We start from the raw sequence: 19,948 nt of genomic DNA on the forward strand, positions 1-19,948 counted from the left end.
TTGGTCATAAATCATAATTATTTGGTATTTCGATATAGATCAATATCTTCGAAGTTTTTCAGTTTTATGTACATCAAAAGAAGCAAAAAAATAGAACCCATGTAATGAGTAGACAAAATTTACCATACCAAAAAAAAAAATGAAATAATTAAATCAAAGAATCTCTAACTCTTGATTGTATTGAAGATACTGTCTCTGTGACTTGTGAAGATCATAAGGAGCCCAAAGATAATCAATTGGACAAGGCTTACCATCATCAAGCCTAACCCATGGCTTCCCTTTCCCACTCCAATGTATCAAACTAACCGGACCAGGATGTAACGATCTACAACTACTCACAACGTTGTCTCCACCTAGACCATGCTGGTTCCATTGATGATCAATAGCTTCAATCTCACCACCAAACACAAGTAGAAAAGGCGGTAACGAACCCAATTCGTAGATTCTCTTATCTTCTTTCTGAATCTTCATCCAGTTTTCGATCTTTCTCGTGTAATCTCCTTCTCTCCATCTATCTAAATCGATAATCATCACCCCCGTGTTGAAATAACAAGGCGTTTTCGAATCGAAGACGCTCGAGAGTTTCCGGTCGGACCAGAACTGATCTGTGAAGTACTTTGTGAAATTTGCGTGGCAATACTCTGGTGCACCTATTGTTCTTGACCCGGATAACGTAATCATCCATAGTTTCTGAATATCGTCGACTACAATCACATCTGAATCGAGGTAGATCACTCGGCTAACGCACGAAGAAAGGATCTCGGATAAGTAACTTCTTGCGTAATTCAATGGACTATCAAGAGCTTGTCTTATAGACAAAGAGATCAGATTCTTGACCATGGTTTCATCAAAAGTGTAGACTTTGAAACTCAAAGAAGGGAAAATAGAGGAGAGAGTCTTAGCGAGCGAACCCTGACTTGAACCCGAAGCAATGAAGTGGAAGAAGATGTTTTCAGGACAAGAAGTGTGTTTGAGAATAGAATGAACTGCAGATACCGTGCCTCGCAAGTAAGCTGGATCTAGTGTCATAGCTATATGAACAGCTGATAGATCACAAGCTAACAAGAGTCTGTTTTTGGCTAAAACAGAGCATTCGAGACCGTTTTGATATGCTGGAGCTTCCATGAAATCTGAAGATGCATCGTCGAACGAATCTGGAAGCAATCGAATCGATCCAACGGTGAAGAAAGCTGTGGAGATTATAATGAAGATTATTAGTCTAGAGACTAATCTTGAACTAGACATCATCAGGGAGAAGTATGCCTAAGATCTCTCAAAAGCAAAGCTCTTTTTTAAGGTTTAGTCTAGAAAAACATTTCTGGAATATTTGAAGAAAGAGAGAAAGGTCGAGGAAGAAGACGAAGACGAAGACAAGAACTGAAAACGCGGTTTTGTAAAGAAGATGGTCAAAATACGCTCTTTTAAAACTCGTTTTCTTTTATGTCACCATCATTGTTTTTTTTTTTTTGTCCCTAGATATTTTTTTATTTCTAGAAACCCCTAAAAATTTACTATTTTTATTCTATCACAGTCAATTCAAAACAATTTATATAGTATTTATTTAGGACATTTAATTTGAAACGCGGCAATAAAAAATATATTGGGAAATACACTATTGTTCATTGTATATGGTAGCAAAGACTAAAAGGATACATATTATCTAGTTCCATATTTCGCATATATCTCTTCTAAATTTACTCAAAAGTTTTTGTGAATTTCGAGTTGTGGTTCATATTCAACTTGAAGACAATTACTACATGCTAAGCCGAGACAAAGATACTAAATAAACGATATATAAGTTTAACCTATTTTTGTTTACAGAAATAAATGTTAGGTTTAACGAACTCAGTCAACATTGACATAAAGTTTTTATTAAATATGAAAGGTTAACTAATTTTTTATAATAAATTAATCAAATGAATACGCATGGAAACGTATACATTACACGCATCGACATAAATGTTACAAATACAAAGAAAAGCATGTTAGAGCATGTATAATGGTAGTTACTAAAAAAAGATACTTAAGTATGTTTTTAATTATAATATTTAGAAATAACGAAGTTAAAAACTTTTTTAAAAACTGTAAAATAGTATACTCCAATGGTAGATATTAATTTTAGGTTCTTAAAATTTAAATTCTTTTTTTTCAAATTTATAATCTGTTAAGTACAATTTGGTTTGTTTAAATTTTTAAACATTTTTTAAAACATAAAAAATTTTGCATTTCATAAAATTTAAAGTTACATGATATAAAAGCATATTAAAAAAAGATTACAAAAACGATTAATTATCATCCTGCCTGCAATAACGTGAAGAATCCAGACTCATTAACTGCAATAGCGATCTGCAATAGAGAGGTTGATCTTTGGTTGTCACCCTTAACCTCTTGTAACAGCAAGCTCTTCGGTTGTCACCCTTTACCTGAAATAACAGAGACAAGAAGGATTAATAGATGTAGCATCAGAAATACAAAAACAGAGAAGAGAGAGGAAAGAGATAAACACCGATCGTGTGTCTTTACTAAGGAGGAGGAGGATCCACTTGAGCAGCAGCAATATATGTATCATAACCACACACACACTAGTTTACATCCAAACACAATCACTTTCGCATTTTCAGAATGTGCCATACACATGAGGCACAACAATATGCGAAAGAAGTATTCCTAGAGTCCATCATCAACTAGAGGCAACTATCCAATAATCAACTAAAAGGCAAAATATCCAGAATCCCCCACTTGTTAACCATCAAATTAAACTATGTTTTATGCTATGCTCAGCCAAATAAGAAGAGCATAAAACATGAAGCAACACTAAAATACCCGAGAAACTGCAACTCGTATATGAATGGGTTGAGAGCAAAAAGAGGGATTTGGTTTGAAGAAGATACCTTCATCAGTAGGTTTGAGCCTGAAAATATAAAGCTCACAAAAGGTTTGGTCCGCAGAGGCGAACATTAGTCTGATAAAGTCTAGGCTCAGGATTGGATGATGCCAAATCCTTAGCCCAATAAAGGATACCTGCGCAACACCTGTAACTCGCCGAAACGTGATCCACAAACTCAATCCGACTCCCCTGCACAAACCATTTGTGAGCAAACAGAGTAAGAAGAAGAAAAAAGAAAAAAAGGACCACAAGCATACAATTGTATATCAACAAACCAAAGACTAGACCTATCATGTTATACTTCATCATTGGTACTGTAAGCAGCAATAGAAAAATGGGTCCATGATAGGCCTAGTCTCGAACTCATAGTCCAAGTTCTCCCAATCAATCACGAAACCCTAAACCCATACACACCACAACAAACAGAGCATAAATTGTAATGTTTTTTTTTAAAAAATCTTTTATAAATCAATTAACCAGATCGAGATCAAGATAATCATATTAACAAACTGAGGGAGCAAGAGATAAAAAAAATTGTGCCAATTGAGAGAAACAACTAACCCCAAAATCAGAGACAACGTCGAGGAGTTTAGAAGATTGAGACTTGAGGAAAATTCAACCATTTCCGACTCATCTCCTCTCTCAATTCAACAGATTCCGACTTGAGAAAACTTCACCGATTTTGGATTCGTGAAATGAAAAAGAGAGGAAGAGAGGAAAAAAGAAAAAAACTTCCGTCGTTGTTTTTTTTTTCTTTTTGTTAAATTCACGAACCAATCAGAGACAGACACATATAACATAAGAATCGATACTAAAAATGCTTAATTAAGAATCGATTTTAACATTTATCATGTATTATGATTTATTTTTATTCTTAAGTAACCCTAAAAACCCTTTAAATGCCAGCGTTGTACTTGCTCTTAGGCTGTAGGAATCCAGCAATTTTAGAATATGGGTTGATAATGGTCCAATGAACACATGGCTCCATGTGCTTTTCTACTTATTTCGATATACAAAAAAACTATATATAACCTCTTTAATAATATGTAACTATTGACTAACGCCCAAAAGATAATAATTAATATTTAAATGGTCAGCTCACATTCATTGGATGCAATGCTCTTGTTATGTTAAAAATTATTAAAAAGTGTTTGTGTTCTACTACAAAGCATGTGAGTATTCCTCGTTTAGATGGATTTTATTTGCAGGTTTTCACTGATTTCTATGACTAGAATTTGTTGTTTCCCTAAGTAGAGTTTATTAAGTTTTCCTGTACTAACAGTGATATACTAATTGTAGTATCATGCCAAACAAATCTAACCGTTGCAATTTTTGACAAGACCCCCAATATTTTATGTTTTAGTATTCACTTTTTGAAAGTTAACACATTAATCTCTCTGGATAAGCCGATTTTCTTTACTATTTATAGTATTGATAAGTTCCACACGACAAATTCTCGAGGCTATTAAAAGTCTAAATGGTAGACGTCACCAATTTCTGTAGATATATTTTGATCTGAAAAAATGAACGAAAGAAATAACCCATATTGAAAAGTTATGAAAACTAATATTTTGAATAGAAAATAGAAGATATTTCAGAAGAGTCGTTATCGGTTTTATGTTTAATCATGCAAAACTGCTCTCTTAGGAAATTGATTTTATTTTTCTTTCAAAAAAGTTCACATTTTCTACCAATTGTTCAATAAAGTTACATTCGAAAACAAGAAACAAAAATACAGTGTCATGTTTGAATACAGCTGTATGTGCGGCTGTGGGCTGGCAATATCATTATTCTTTGTAATGAGTATATATCTCACTTTGGAATTATGTCTACCTGATTACAAAAGTTCCTAACATTACCAGTTCTAGCGACTTCTCATTTTAGAAGCAACTTAAAAAAATAAGAATCGTTTTGGTACGAGTTGCTTTCAATAATATCAAAGCTGGTGAAACTTTTGATTATAAATTATCTCTGTATAATAACTTTTCTTTGTTATCTAGTTTATATATTATTTACTAATAATAACAATGTTAATTTATGTTTTGCAAAGTTGCCTATTTAATTTTTATCAAAAGAAATATTATGAATATTTTCTAGTAGGAAGATTTGGTCTTTTCATCGTCTCATATCTCTTTGTTATGTGTTTTTTTTTTCATTAGTTATATAAATAATTGTCAAAAAAAATTATAAAATGTTTAACAACTAGTAGTGTCTAGTACTCATATCCCGTGAAATATAAATCAGACTTTAATAGTTCTCAAGTCGTGGCCTTTTAAGAAATGTTATCAATATTATAAATTTCACCAATTTGGCCCAAAACCGGCTCATTACCATTTTCTTTTGATAACCATATCAAACTTCATATTACTCATGAAAGTTATCACTATATTAGAGTAGCCCATCACTTTGAATATGTTAATTTATGTAAAAGATACATATCAAATCATTGGAACTCCTCATATTCTTTTCTTTTATCTTTTACTTTTATTCATATATTAGAGCATGATTATCGTTTATATAGTCATTCGGATGTCAAAAAAAATAATTAACAATATTTTAATTGAATTTGATTATTTAATTATTTTTTAATTTATGCAACCAATAAAATGAAAACAGGTGTAGATTTAGTGTCTTACTAGTTTTGGGCATATACATTTTTTCTCTATCTCTCCACCGTTTTCTTATTTTTTTATTTTTTTTATTGTTCTGACTATGTCCAATGGATATGCTCTTAGAGCAGCCCATCACTTGAATAAGAGTAAAACTTGGGAGTTCTTACCAAAAACAAAAAGCCAAAAAGTAAAACTTGGGAGTAAAATTAAAGTGGATTTATGCCATGTTCCAGTGATTTCACATCATGATTCGAATTTTTGAAGATGTGTAATCTCATATATTAAAACTTGTAGATAAGAAGAGCTTTTTTTTTGGCAAGATAAGAAGACCTTCATCTTAAAACTTTGAGACTAAATTGTGTAGACGTTTATTTTATTTCAGTTTAATTTACAAGCTTTTTTTTTTTTTTAAACATTCCTTTGCTCTAGTGTTGAAATCGTATCCTGCTTCAAACACAAGACTTTTTGGACAATTTATTTGCTTACAAATAATAGAATGTTGTGGTCAATTTCATTAGAAATGAAACAACATTTTTTAAGTTAACAAGAAGTTGTCTGAAGACTGACCAATGAGAAGTAAACACCTGTAGGACCTTTCGACAACAAGGAAGAGTGAGTCCCACGTTCCACAAGTTTCCCTTTGTCCAAAACCGCGATTGCATCACAGTTCTGAATTGTGCTCAGCCTATGTGCGATCACTACACTCGTCCTCCCAACCATCACGCGCTCGAGCGCATCTTGCACCACCCTCTCTGACTGACTGTCTAAAGCGCTTGTTGCTTCGTCTAGGAGCAACACTGATGGGTTCTTTAGAACCGCTCTAGCAATTGCAATCCTCTGTTTTTGACCACCTGACAATTGTACTCCTCTGTCTCCACAGTAAGTGTCATAGCCGTCCGTTAACGATGTGATGAAATCATGAGCGTTCGCTGCTTTCGCGGCTTCGATAATCTCAGACTCATCGATCTTGTCAGATGCTCTTCCGTATATGATGTTCTCTCGGATAGTACCAGCGAACAAAGTCGGTTCTTGGCTAACCAAAGCTATGTGTTGACGAAGTGATCTTAGTTGATACGACCTTATATCACGACCATCGATTTTCACAATACCCTTTAACGGGTCATAGAACCGTTCGATCAAGCCGATAATAGTTGATTTACCCGACCCGCTTGGACCAACGATCGCTGTGGACTTCCCCTCGTCTATCTCAATGGAGAAGTTCTTGAATATAGTCACATTCGGTCTAGTCGGGTAAGAGAAATCCACGTTGAGAAACTCAACTCGACCTGTTAGTCTTACTGGCTCATATCCATCTTGATCCTCTGGGTCAATAGATGTGTAACGATCCAACACAGCGAACACAGACCCGACAGCGTCTGAACCTTTCGCTAGATCTGTGGTCATACTTCCAGCATCAGCAATGACACGACCAGTACTAACCAAGATCATAAACGTTTCAAACAAAGCTTTAGCCGTGATGTACCCATCTTGTATCAATCTACCACCGTACCAGAAATCCAAAGCCCAAGTGCACGACGTGAGGCTTTGAGACATCGCAAGCCCAAACCCTGCGAACCACGACTGACGTATGCTTTCTCTCCGTGGACTTTCTTGGGCCTTTTCGAGCATTTTCATGATACGTTCTTGTGACGAAAACGCTGTGATGGTTCGGACGTTGGAAACAGCCTCAGCGGCTAGTTTGCTACTTTCGTCTTGAGCCTTGATTGCTTTTTTTTACATGCTTTTGAGTAGAACACGGCGAGTGTAGAAGCAAACAATAATCACTGGTTGCACCGCGATCATCACTAGTGCTAACCTCCAAGCTATGACCAAGCCCATTGTGAAAGCTATGGTTACAGCCGATACGGTTTGTACCACTAATGCCATCCGATCACCTACCAACGATCTCACCTATATTAAAGAACAAAAAAAACATAAGAAATATCAAGAAACGCTATAACATTGTTCGTTAAGAAATTTTATGTACTTACGTACCACATTAGCATCTTTTGCGAGTCTAGAGCAAATAGCGCCGCTTGAGTTCTCATCTTTATCGAACCACCCGACCTCAAACGTTAACACCTTAGAGAGCATCCGTTCTCGGATACGTTTGGTTAAATATTCACCCATGTATGCGAAGTTGTAGTGTTGGCTGACATTGATCAAGAATGAAAGAACGGCTAGGCCGACAAAAGATAATGCATAGATCCTTGTTTTCTCCTTGATCTCGTCATGGCTGGTAAGAAAATAAACAGACACCATCGACCCCAAAGAATACGCGTACGCTGGCTGTATGGCTTCAAACAAGGTTGCACTTATGCAACCATACAACGCTTGTTTCCATTCCGGTAAATTCATTGCCAATAGTCTCTTAAACGACGGTAATTTCGGCTTGGTATCTTCGGAAAGATTCTTCACAATGCTTGGACCTGTAAACGAGTTAGCAGAGCTTGAACGGCTAAGAGTTGAGACTCTAGAACTACTTCTCAAATCTTTGTTAGGATCCGGGACTGGACCCATTTGTACATTGACGTTGATGTTCATATCTGAGTCTTGCTTTTCGATCTGTTGTAAGCGAACTAATGAAGCGTATTGACCATCTACGTTTTCCATTAGCTCATCATGTGATCCTGTCTCCACTACTTGGCCGTTTTGAACCACCGAGATAACATCAGCATTACGGATTGTAGAGAGACGGTGAGCGATAAGAATAGTTGTACGACCAATCGAGGCGTTTTCTAAGGCTTCTTGAACTACTCTTTCGGATTCAGAGTCCAATGCGCTTGTTGCTTCGTCTAGAAGAAGAATTATAGGCGATTTGATTATTGCGCGGGCGATTGCAATCCTCTGCTTTTGTCCTCCTGACATTTGCACTCCTCTTTCCCCAACCTATTTGTTTACACAAAAACACTAACTCAAACCTCCGATAAAAAATTATGTAATCGATAAGTCTTTTCAGAACTGGGATCTAACCTGAGTTTCGTAGCCATGGGGTAGCTGAGAAATGAAATTATGAGCATTAGAGGCTTTGGCAGCTTCCACAACATCATCCATGGATGCATCTTCTTTACCAAACAATATGTTCTCCTTTATCGTTGTGGCGAAAAGTGCTGGCTCTTGGCTAACTAAACCCATTTGTGACCTTAACCACTTCACCTGTAGCTTATCAATGGATACACCGTCTATTAGAATCTCTCCAGCAAGCGGGTCATAAAACCTTTGCAAAAGCGAAATCACGGTTGATTTTCCTGAACCGCTTCCTCCAACCAAAGCCACTGTTTTGCCAGAAGGAACTCTCAGACAAAAATCGTCAAATATCGATGTTTCAAGTCTCGATGGATACACAAACTTTACGTTCTTGAACTCGACTTCTCCTCTAATATTCTCCAACTTGTGGCCATCAGGGTTGTCGGAATCAATCTTGGGAACTCTGTTTATCACTTGCATGATTCGTTCCCCAGCTGAAGACGCCTCGAAGAAGTATTTGAGGTTACATAAACCACCACCAAGTGATCTGAAGCAATAACATATATCAACATCATGATAGGGTGTGATATCAACTAAAGATCATTTATCTTTCTTTTGTTACAAGAAACAAACTAATGTATTTTCTTTTTTACCTAACTACTACTCTACAAAAAAATACCCCACCAAATATGAGAATATATATATATATATATATATAACTTAATAATATAAAAATGTTTGAAACGAAAATAAAAATATATAATATGTTTCACAAAATATCCATTTTTTCATTTCTCCATCATGCAAGAAACGTTTTTCAGAATTTTTAGTGATTATTAATAATAAAAAATAATATATATATATATATATAATTAAGATATATTATTTTGAGCGACCGATAAGCGTTGATGGGATGCAGATGGTCTAATAGAACCAGTATATATATATATAGTATTGATTGAATCTATTCACAAAAGTACTGTTTTCTACTTTTGGGAAAAAGTATTTCTATAATATTTTGTATATGATACTAATATTTTAATAGTTTAATTTTTTCATAGAAGATTTTCTAAATATTTTAACTATTTTTGGCGTTTTGCACATGTCACTGTAAAATACAAGTATTTAATTATTTTCGCACGGTGTCATCTTTGAGTGATAGATACTTACACGCCACCTATAGCAATAGCAGCAGCAACTGCAAAGACGGTACCACCCTTAGCACCATGGTACATGACCATCCGGCTTCCATACCAAGACATGAACCCCCACATGGCGAAAGTGATTCCATTGCTTCCAATGGTGATCCCCTTTGCTAGTCCTTGACTAATCCCTAGCTTCACCGACCCTTGAAGCGCGGTTGAGAATTTGGATATGGTCTTCCTCTCTCCTGAAAACGCATAGACGGTTCGCACCGAAGAGATGGCCTGCTCAGCTACAAAACCAGCCTCATTATACTCTTCACGTATCTTCGTGGAAATGCTTATGAGGGCTCGTCCGTACATAAGGCCAGGAATCACTAAGAGGACAATGAATGGTAAGCCAACTATGGCGAGTTTCCATAGCAAGACAAAGCCGACTACGTAGCTTCCAACGAACATTGATGCGCTCATCAAAAAATTTGGTAACTACACCGAATCAAAACCCGGTTTAGAAAAACAAGAAAATCATACTAAGGATTATGAAAGATATATCATGATCATGATAAGCGACCTTTTCACTAAGGACGTCTTGGATGAGGAAACTGTCACTAGAGACACTAGTGATAACATCAGAAGTGCTTGTGACATGAAGATCAAAGTAACCGACATCTTGTCGTAACACCGCTCTTAAGTACCTTTCTCTCATTCTTGCTGTTTGTCTCTCCCCTGTTCTTGTCCAACAATATCCTTCTGTTTTTTTTAAAAAAAAATATTAAAAAAAGTTCATCCCATCCACGAATTTAATTAAAAAAATCGTTAATTTTAAATTGGTGTTAGTCAACTAATAATTAGAAAAGGAAAGGTAACATTATTAGAAAGGCTTACCAAGGAAACACACAACCCAAGATCCACAAGCTACATAAAGCAAAGCTACAGCGTTCTGTTGATTACACAAAAACAATAAAATCATTAGTCCTTTTTCCACTTGCCTCATCCTCATGAATATATAAAAGTGCATGTGTCATATATGGATTAAACTCTAATTAAAAAAATGAATATGAGGAGTCAAACAACTTATTATATGTTTGTAATTTTGTTGATTTTCTGACAATATGTCAACGGATTCTGGAAAATAAATCATCCAAGTAACTTGAACAGATTGTGATCATAATTAAGATATATAAAAAAAACTAAAATAAATAGTACCTTGGAGATGCTTTGCATGAAGGTTTCAGTGTTAAAAGATGAACCGCCAAGGTTGTTCATGAGCTTGCTTGTGATGAGAAGAACAAGTGGGGTTGTGAAACCATCACCGATGGCTCCGATGAACCCTAACCCCATCAGCAACCAATCTACACGGTCGGCGTGCATGAATATCGATCTAACGCTTCCCAAACCCTTCATTTTATTCTTCCCACTCTCTTTCTCTTCTTTACCCATATTTCTTTAGTACCAAAAGAGAGAGAGAAAGAGATAACGAAACGACACCTTGACCTTAACGAAACGACAGAGTTTGTTACGCTCTCTCTCTCTCTTTCTTGGAGAGGTTCTCTTTTCGTGCAGTAATTAATATTATAAGTGGAAACCTTTTTTTTTTTTTTTTTCCTTTTGCTTTTTATGGGTCACTTTGATATGTGATGTTTTAGTTCACATTTCTCGTCCATCGAATGTGGTAGCCAGCGGCTATTTATAGAAACCGAGAGAGAGAATCCAGTTGGCTTCTCGGAACTTCGTCTGCTTAATAATGTTACACTAGGTAGATGATCCGCGCCTCACGCGGGATTATGCTACTGAGGAATTATGCTACTGAAAATCATTTTATATTTTTTTGGATTTTTTTTGTCAGTCGGATGATGGTAGCTGAGTATTGTTTCCACAGTCACATGATCTTCATCTTGATCTTTCACATATTTTTGAAAGGTTTCAAGTCACAAACATTGTTGAAAGAAGTCATAAGAGATTAAAAGATAGAGTGTTTGTAAACTGTGATTTTGTTTGCGTGGTGAGCGGGTGGTTTTGGAAGAACGAAATATAAAGGTAATAATTTTTATTAGGATTTTATTTTTTAATTTTTTCAAAACCCCTCCAATTAAGCAAATTAAAAAGAATATGATTAGGTATTTGACTCTCGCGGCCTGAACCGAAACAATGTTTTATCCCTAGATGTCCAGTAAACTGCTGCGCCTCAACGCATTTCGGGGAGAACCAGCTTTGGATTTTTTTGGGAGATATGATTACGCAAATCAAGTTGAATGGTTTCTGTAAATGTATTAAGACCTTCTATATTTGTGTTATAGTTGATTTCGGATTATTTGATTCGATTCTAATTTTTTAACGTAAATCAAAGATTGTGTGGTGTATATGATTCTTTTTCGGGTTAGAGTATCTTTGTTTTATATTTATCAATGTGGTAAATTCATGTTGAAACTGAAATCACTTTTGTAGGAGCTAATCATAATAACACGTCATATCTTGTAAACAACTATAATTATTGATAATCTTGTAAACAACTATAATCAAGGATATTCGTTTGATTCGCCAACTATAATTGCAGTAATCCTCCCATATGTTTTGGAAATATTAAATTTATTTCCCTCGTAAGATTTATTTGCTCCTAAAATATAGGGCATTAAACAGATTACTGAGGTGATTAATATTTGTTTTTCCTTATACTTATTTTATTTTGTTATCTAAAACTAAAAACGAATAATTGTTATATTTTTGTTTAAATATTAAATTTTTAATATTAATAGAGATCTAAATTCTAGTAAATCCTGAACTATAAATTCTAGTAATTTTAAATAATAGTTTTCTATTTACCCTTAGTTGATTAAAACAGGCAAATAATCTGTTATGTAATGTGTTGTGATCTTGTTTGTTTTTTTTACAAAATCATTATGCTGAAATTTTAATATTTCGTAATATATAATTCATTAGACCCAAAAAAATATATTATTAAAAAAATTTACATCATTATATATGGATTTTATGTTAACAAACCGCTATATATGCGGTATAAAATATATGATTAATTTGACCCTAATAATTTTATTATTAAACCCGATCAGGTATTAAATTTAGGATTTATTATATCCTTAAAAGTGATATTATTAAACCGATCAGGTATTTTTAGGGATTTAGATTATAAAGATTAATATAAAATACAATGGCATAAAGCTGTAATTAAATTGGTATTTTGAGGGTTGTTAGATAAAAAGTGTCCTGAGCTATGTAACGATGACACGTCAGTTTATTATGCAAGTGTGCTTCTCATTTAATATATACGGGATGTTTTGGTCAATTTTAAATTAATCAAACATAACTTTTTTGAGAAAATATACTAAAATGGTAAATGCAAATTTTATCTAATTAAATTAATGATAAATAAATTATTGTTTTTTTATTTTGAACTTCATTATTCATTATTATTAGTTAATATCCATACAAAAGATTTTTTTTAAATATATGTCAAAATAAAATTAACTCATAAAAAATGTAAAATTAGCATATATAAGAGACAAACGTAATTAATTGTTTTACGTTAAAAAAAGTTAAATATTTTTAGATAAAGGTAAATTAGTATATATATATATATTTAATTCTTATTTCTTTGTGGAAAAGTTAGTATTTTATACAGTCAATATATGATCGATAGACTTGATGAATATTATAAACATGTTAGTGACTAAATTTAATAAGTGAAATATTTTTTTTTTTTGTAAAAAAATTATTCTCTTTATCCCTAATAGATTGATGTCTTAGAATATATTTTTATCCCTTAAACATTGATATTGTAAATAAAAAATCTAAAATAATATTTTTGCTTTGTGCTTTTTTTCACATGGCATTCATCTAATGGTTTATATTTTATCTTTCTACTAAAAAGTAATTATAAATTAAATTAAAAATTTTTTAATATGTGTGAAAGTGTCAAAATATCATATACTATCAGGACAAAAATAGTATATTTTATTTCATAATTGAGTGTTAGTGTAATGCGCGGATCATCCACTTTACTGGGATTCGTAAACTTATTTTTTTTTATAACTCCTGTATGTATATTACTTCTGAAAACTTGAAAATTTTGTTTACTGAATTTACAAACAAATTCGAAACTCGATTCTGGATGTGATGATATCTTCTACGATTAGATTTAGCTTCTACCATTGCACTAAAATCTCTCGCAATGTTCTTTTATATTTGATTTAAGTGAGGTCGGTATAATTCTTACTAGTTACTACAATAGTTATTAATATATCTAATACGCACATTCATCTTCTTGCAACATTTAAACCTACGAGCAATTCCCTATGCTGGTCATGTGCATTGCATGCAGCCTTTTTTAACAGAACTCTGTATATTCATTTATTACTAGTATTTTTTGACATCATTTATCTATTTATATGTCGTTTTGTCCCAGATTTGGACATAACCCTCATCTGAAGTCTCGTTTTACCAGTTACCAAGTGATAACAAGGACTTTTTTCCTCAGAAAAGATTCGGTATCTCAGAAAGTAGGGTAATTATTTAGGATTAAGATTAATCTAAATATACATATATTGTAATTATTGTTTTTGTTATAACTACGCTTTTTTTTATCGTCTAAATTTATTATTGAATGTAAATTACGAGAATATGATTCTACCATGTACAATTTTTTTTGATTTTATTAGAATCATTACATACACTCTTGCTTTATACTCTCTCATGTTCTATTTTTTTGATGGACATTTTTTTCTCTATGCTCACTTTCAATTGTATGTAGAATTACGGCAAACGGCGATAATTGCGCATTACTGAAAATCGTCTCTTAATTTACTTTAAATTATAAGTACGTTAAAATTTGTGTTTTTTGCCTTTATATATACTCTATTTGGTTTCCTCCAGTAGATTTATTGCTACATTCAATAGCAATGAATTAAATTATTATATTTGTCGGGTGGTGATGTATCGAACTGTCTTTTTGTTGTGTTTGTTTTTGTATACCATAGTTATCCTACTAATGTATTAAATTGATTACAAACAAAAGGGTTATAACTAATATTCGACTGACGAACAAATATAAAATAAATAGCTAATATTCGACTGTAGTTCAAATCAAAATATTACATACTGTTGACAAAAACAAATATTTTAAAAAAAACAATAAGTGTTATATATATAACCAACTACCTTAAATTTTAGCTACCTCAAGTTCATGCTCATCAGATAACATATATGCATGGGCACATTCAGTTTCAATGCTCCTCGCATGCGTTTTTGGCTCACCTTATCACCTTAACTACATTCTTAAATTTTTGTATGACTGTTTCTAACTCTTTCCCACTTTTAAGGGTGATGGCATGGGTATATTCCTTCTTATTACCCCCTCATTCCTTTCATGTGTGGAGTTCCCACTAGATGCTTAGTTGCTTATGAAGTCCGACGTGAGTCTAAGACCTTGTGTGTTTGGTGAACTAGACATAATATCTGGATATAGTATCTAGATGCAGTATCTAGACACAACATCTAGATGATGTTCGTTTGTGTTATTGGTTCATGTGCCCATATGTTTGTTTTGTAAATTGATATTTATATTTGGATACAATATATGTAAAGAACAAAAACGCGATTTAGCGGTTTTGGGAGAAAACGTAATTTTGCGAGTTTGACGAGAAAAACAAGATTTTGCGGTTTTGAAAGAAAACGAGATTTTGCGGTTTTGACCAGAAAACAAGATTTTGCAGTTTTAGTGAAAAAATAAAATTTTACATTTTTGCGGGAAAACATAATTTTGCGAGTTTGGCGGAAAAATGAGATTTTGCGGTTTTGGCGGGAAAACGAGATTTTTGCGGTTTTAGCGGGAAAACGATATTTTGCAGTTTTGACGGAAAAACGACATTTTGCGCTTTTGGCGGAAATATAAGATTTTGTGGTTTTGGCGAGAAAACGAGATTTTGAAGTTTTGGCGGGAAAACGAGAATTTGCGGTTTTGGCGGGAAAATAAAATTTTGCATTTTTTTGCGGGAAAATGTAGTTTTGCGTTTTTGACGGGAAAACGTAATTTTGCGGTTTTGGCGGGAAAACGAGTTTTTGTGTTTTTGCGTTATTGGCTATTTTGGTAAGAAAACGAGATTTTGCGGTTTGGAGAGAAAACGAGATTTTGCGGTTTTGACGGGAAAGCGTAATTTTGCAGTTTTGGCATGAAAACGTTATTTTGTATTTTTATGTTTTTGGTGGAAAACGTAATTTTGCGGTTTTTGCGGGAAAAATAAGATTTTGCGGTTTTAACGAGAAAATGAGATTTTGCGGTGTTAGCGAGAAAATGAGATTTTGCATTTTTACCAATTATGGATGAATTTACCTCATCCAAACTCTCCAAAAAAACTCATTCAGAAATTCAGTTTTTTTTGATGAGTTTTGAAAACTCATCGAGATACATAATCCAGTTCATTTCTTAATTGTCACTAAACGAACAACTACATGCATCTGCATCTAGATACTGCGTCTGATTCACGTAACGAACAACACCTAAGTGTTTAAAATTTTAATTTCCATTCAAGTACTACATGCTATCTATGTTGATGCATGCTAAGGTTAATTGTACCCTTCTACTGGATCTTAAGGATTGCTTTTACCATAAGCTGGAGTTTAGTGGCTTGAGGTGCACACGCTACATTGGTTGAGCAGCTTGGAATGGAAATCACGGCTGAAAATCCGTATCATAGTCTCCCATAACCATCTTTTTTTGTTCTAAAGCTGAGAAAAGATCCATTGGTTCTTTCCTGGAACAAATGGTTTGGGTTAAAATTGACATCTTTGCGCGATCGCTTGTATATGATAAACAAGGTCGTTAGGGTTCTAGACGCTAGTACTTTTGTATGATAGGTTAATTTAATTCATGTAGCTCTGGTTGAATCTGGTGAAAACCTATTTTGATGCATTTTTGTTATTTCACCAACTCATCATAATAATTATTAGTCCATCGTTGACCTTTCAGAAGCAAATAAACAGTAGATGTCAACTTTTCGATTTAATTAGCCTCAGAGCAGTGAGCCAGTGATGCAGGTAGTCTTATCATACTCATATGGTAGTAGTTGCTACTTTTAACACGATCAGCTTAGTAATCTTTAGATACAACAATTTTAAATATTAACAATTTTTATAATTATATATACTTCCAGATTAATAGTATAGAATATTCTTGAACATGGATAATCAATAATCTAGTTCTGGTAGTTTTTCAAACATGTCTATATGTGTGAATTGTTGTATATTAGCAATTATAGTTATCCTCCCTATATAGAATGTTATCATCAAATAATTAATATGCATTTAAGAAGTGACAAAGTATAATTTAATACATTAAGCTTTCGTAATGTTGGCAAATGATACCTTCCTGTGGTCATTATCCAGGATTTATACGTATGTGGTGACGTTTTTCCTGATCGCCTAAAATGTGTAAACGCTGACTTCTGTTAATTTTATATATAGAACTTATACGTGGTTCAGGCGTTCATCTAAGTGTTTTTTTTTATTATACTCGCGTTATATTTGGTTATTGTACTCATTTTTTTTTTCTTTCATTTGTTCTAATCTTCATTACTAATATATTTGATAGAAGCATAGAATGATGGGATTACCTGCAACATATACAATTACAGTAAACGGTTTCCATGAACATCGATTCCACGATGCAATTTTTTCTATAATATCTGAATTTGCGATAGATGATTATGCATATATGACATTTAATAGACAAGTTATTCCCGCAACACACGACCTCAATCTCTAATAAGTTTTGCATCACTAATATCCAAAAACTGTATTATGTAGAAATGAAACTCTCTAGACCTATTATAGAAGCCTTTCAACCTTTCTTAGGCCAAATGTCTAAACAAGATATAACACGATTTGTTAACTTTCGAAAACATATATATATGTTCTTAAACCATATATATGTTTTGATAATGATATATGTTCTTAAACCATTAATATTTGTTTTGCCTCGTAAAGTTATATATTCGAATACTAGATCATGTTGAATAATAGCAGATATCTTCTCAACTATACTGTTTTTTTTGTCATCAATGAATCTACAAGATTCGATTCGTAACTAATTCCTACAATGTGGGTAATGCGACTTAGTAGAGTCGAATTCCAGTGAAATCGATCGCAGAAGTAATGCTGTAGCCACTTGATTAAAACCACTTCCTCTTTCAATGATACTGTTTACACGATAAATAATTGATTTTTTTGAACATTAATTGATTTACTATCTCTAAATCGATAATTAAAACCGAAAACGGAAAATACTACATTTTGAATACTGCTTTCTTCCTTAAAAAAATTTCAAGTTGGCCACCCAAGAAGATAGTAAAAGTGACTCAGTAGTAAAACCAACCAACAAGGAAATATACATTATGAAATTACATATTTATAATCAGTGCTTCATCTCTATTTCCATGTTTATAATTCATGCTTTCTAGTTCCCACTGTCAACTGTGATTTCTACTAGACATAATATGTGGTTTCAGTTTAATAATTAATCAAAAAAAAAGTACAGTATGTAATAAGATTCTCCCTTTTAAAGTTTTTTTTAGTACGCTCCTCCTTATTAAAACCTGATTTCAGTCTTTTAACAAATAACAACACACACATGCATCAACTTATTCGTAATGATTAAAGAAACTAAATTTTGTAGACTGTGATTGTATTTTGAAAAGAATATATTTAACGGTAAACCCAAGAACAAAATGTACGAACCCCATTTCCACATTACTCAGAACTATTTACATTCATCAGTAACAAGTCGAGCAAAACATGTCATCAAATCATAAGAGTTGCAGCCTACAGGTTTCTATAAGTGGCAAAAGGCTAATCAGTCATATCACCAAGTGCTTTTCAACTTGGCCAACTTGTGAAGTTGTACATCCACACCAACCCTCACATCATGATTATTTTGTATCTCAACGTGTAGACCTATATAGTGCTTACCCTTTCTTTTTGTTAGTTTGAGTAAGGGATTACTAATGTATGATTAATTGATATTTTCCATAAGTCTATCTATTAGAGGATAAATAATATTTTTGAGAGTAAGGGATTAAACAGTTAAATACAACATCATTATTAATCGATATATATTTTTCTGTATATATATTTGACATATTTAGATAAATGAGATACATATCTCAATTCCTATTAGACGAGATAACGAGATTTAGGAAAGTCGACCTTTGGGGAAAACAAATCGTAGAAATGGACTTTTTTGTTTAATACTCATCAATTTTTTCGTTCTTGTTGATGTATATATACTCTTTTTTAATGTTTAGAATGAAGTATATGAAACAAGAAACAAAAGAAAAAGTTTTTTTGCTGAGTAAGAACTAGTAGTAACTGTATCCACCGAAATTTTATTGAGGAGAAGTCTAATTACTTCAACTTCACGTACGTGTTTTCCATTATAATTTACAAAAGTCAATTTAGTAATTAAGTCTTAGCATAGAAAAACAAACATTCAGATATGATATTGGTGGATTTAACGTGGCTCTTATGTGGATCCTATGAACATTTTTATTTGGTCACAGATTCTCCAAGAACAGTGCCATCAACTTATTCTGTTTGGCCTTTTTCGTATTGTTGTATAGACACATTTTTGTAACAGTATTTTAATTTGAGACCGACCCGACGGTCCGACCAGCCGGTTCAACAACTGGTTCACAGGTTTTTAGAGGATTTTTCCGATTCTTTGTTGGTTTTTATTTATCCGATTTTTAGAGGTAACCTGGACTGGAATGTCTACTAGGTCGCGGTTGGACCGGTTTGACCGTCTGGTTCGGTCCGGATTTAAAAACATTGATTTCAATGATCTTTACGCCTTGAGACATATTTTTTTTCTATATATAATACTAGAAAAAGTCTCACACGTTTTTTTTAAAAAAAAAAGTCTCACGTGATGCGTGGATAAAATGAACGTAATAAAAAATGTTTAGTTATTTTAAAATACATTCAATAATAATTAAAATTAATATAATGAATAAAATATATTATCTGTAAACTAAAAATATATTAGATTTTATGTATTATTATCTAGAATTATTTTTTTATATTAAAAATTTATCAGATAGATCAACAGAAACAAAGTAAAATATTGAGAAACAAAATAAGCATTCTAAACAACGTTTACAATTGAACAAAAAACAAAACTCATTTACTAATTTAAAAACACGAAGAAAAAGTAGAAACAAAAGGTAAAGAAAATACGAAATGCCTTTTGTCTCTTCTAAAAGTGAGAATGTGTCATGTTATGTGCCTTAGACCTTATTTATCTAGTCTTTTCATATATGCTCCAAAATTTTGAC

The 19,948-nt window shown here is 33.1% G+C and overlaps 2 protein-coding genes and 2 long non-coding RNA genes across 8 annotated transcripts; 1 reads left to right on the forward strand and 3 right to left on the reverse strand.

The window, feature by feature from the left end:
* Positions 1–1,393, reverse strand: LOC104780070 (putative galacturonosyltransferase-like 10). Its single transcript, XM_010504526.3, has one exon. The coding sequence runs from the start codon at positions 1,246–1,248 to the stop codon at positions 154–156; it is 1,095 nt and encodes a 364-aa protein (XP_010502828.1). The 5' UTR covers positions 1,249–1,393; the 3' UTR covers positions 1–153.
* A 723-nt stretch (positions 1,394–2,116) lies between these two features.
* LOC147945566 (uncharacterized) lies at positions 2,117–3,859 on the reverse strand. Of its 4 annotated transcripts, none has more exons than XR_015596642.1 (4): positions 3,449–3,816; positions 3,189–3,285; positions 2,892–3,076; positions 2,117–2,423 (listed from the first exon to the last, which is right to left on the reverse strand). It is a non-coding gene; the product is annotated as an uncharacterized LOC147945566 (long non-coding RNA). The 4 variants fall into 4 exon arrangements; XR_015596643.1 differs by having other exon boundaries at positions 3,175–3,285; positions 3,449–3,717; XR_015596641.1 differs by lacking the exon at positions 3,189–3,285 and having other exon boundaries at positions 3,449–3,859.
* Positions 3,860–5,843: 1,984 nt separating this feature from the next.
* On the reverse strand, positions 5,844–11,266 carry LOC104780071 (ABC transporter B family member 15-like). Of its 2 annotated transcripts, none has more exons than XM_087510044.1 (7): positions 10,815–11,266; positions 10,494–10,548; positions 10,180–10,358; positions 9,637–10,094; positions 8,473–9,013; positions 7,495–8,388; positions 5,844–7,410 (listed from the first exon to the last, which is right to left on the reverse strand). In XM_087510044.1, exons 1-7 carry the CDS (start codon positions 11,046–11,048, stop codon positions 7,234–7,236), a joined length of 2,538 nt encoding a protein of 845 aa, XP_087366170.1. In that variant the 5' UTR covers positions 11,049–11,266; the 3' UTR covers positions 5,844–7,233. The 2 variants fall into 2 exon arrangements, with proteins under 2 accessions (XP_087366170.1, XP_087366169.1); XM_087510043.1 differs by having other exon boundaries at positions 10,815–10,956.
* On the forward strand, positions 10,817–12,150 carry LOC147945567 (uncharacterized). Its single transcript, XR_015596645.1, has 2 exons — positions 10,817–11,645; positions 11,772–12,150. It is a non-coding gene; the product is annotated as an uncharacterized LOC147945567 (long non-coding RNA).
* The last annotated feature ends 7,798 nt before the right edge of the window (positions 12,151–19,948 follow it).

Source organism: Camelina sativa, chromosome 4, assembly GCF_030686135.1.
Source record: "Camelina sativa cultivar CO46 ecotype springtype chromosome 4, ASM3068613v1".
Lineage (NCBI taxonomy): Eukaryota > Viridiplantae > Streptophyta > Magnoliopsida > Brassicales > Brassicaceae > Camelina > Camelina sativa.

What these genes read in the sequence shown, in the direction of transcription:
- LOC104780070 (XM_010504526.3), bottom strand. Translation starts at nt 1,248, where the DNA reads ATGATGTCTAGTTCAAGATTAGTCTCTAGACTAATAATCTTCATTATA.
- LOC104780071 (XM_087510044.1), bottom strand. Translation starts at nt 11,048, where the DNA reads ATGGGTAAAGAAGAGAAAGAGAGTGGGAAGAATAAAATGAAGGGTTTG. An exon ending in AAGACGTCCTTAGTGAAAAG is followed by an intron (nt 10,095 to 10,179) that starts GTCGCTTATCAT and finishes GATTCGGTGTAG; the next exon opens with TTACCAAATTTTTTGATGAG. An exon ending in CCCATGGCTACGAAACTCAG is followed by an intron (nt 8,389 to 8,472) that starts GTTAGATCCCAG and finishes GTAAACAAATAG; the next exon opens with GTTGGGGAAAGAGGAGTGCA.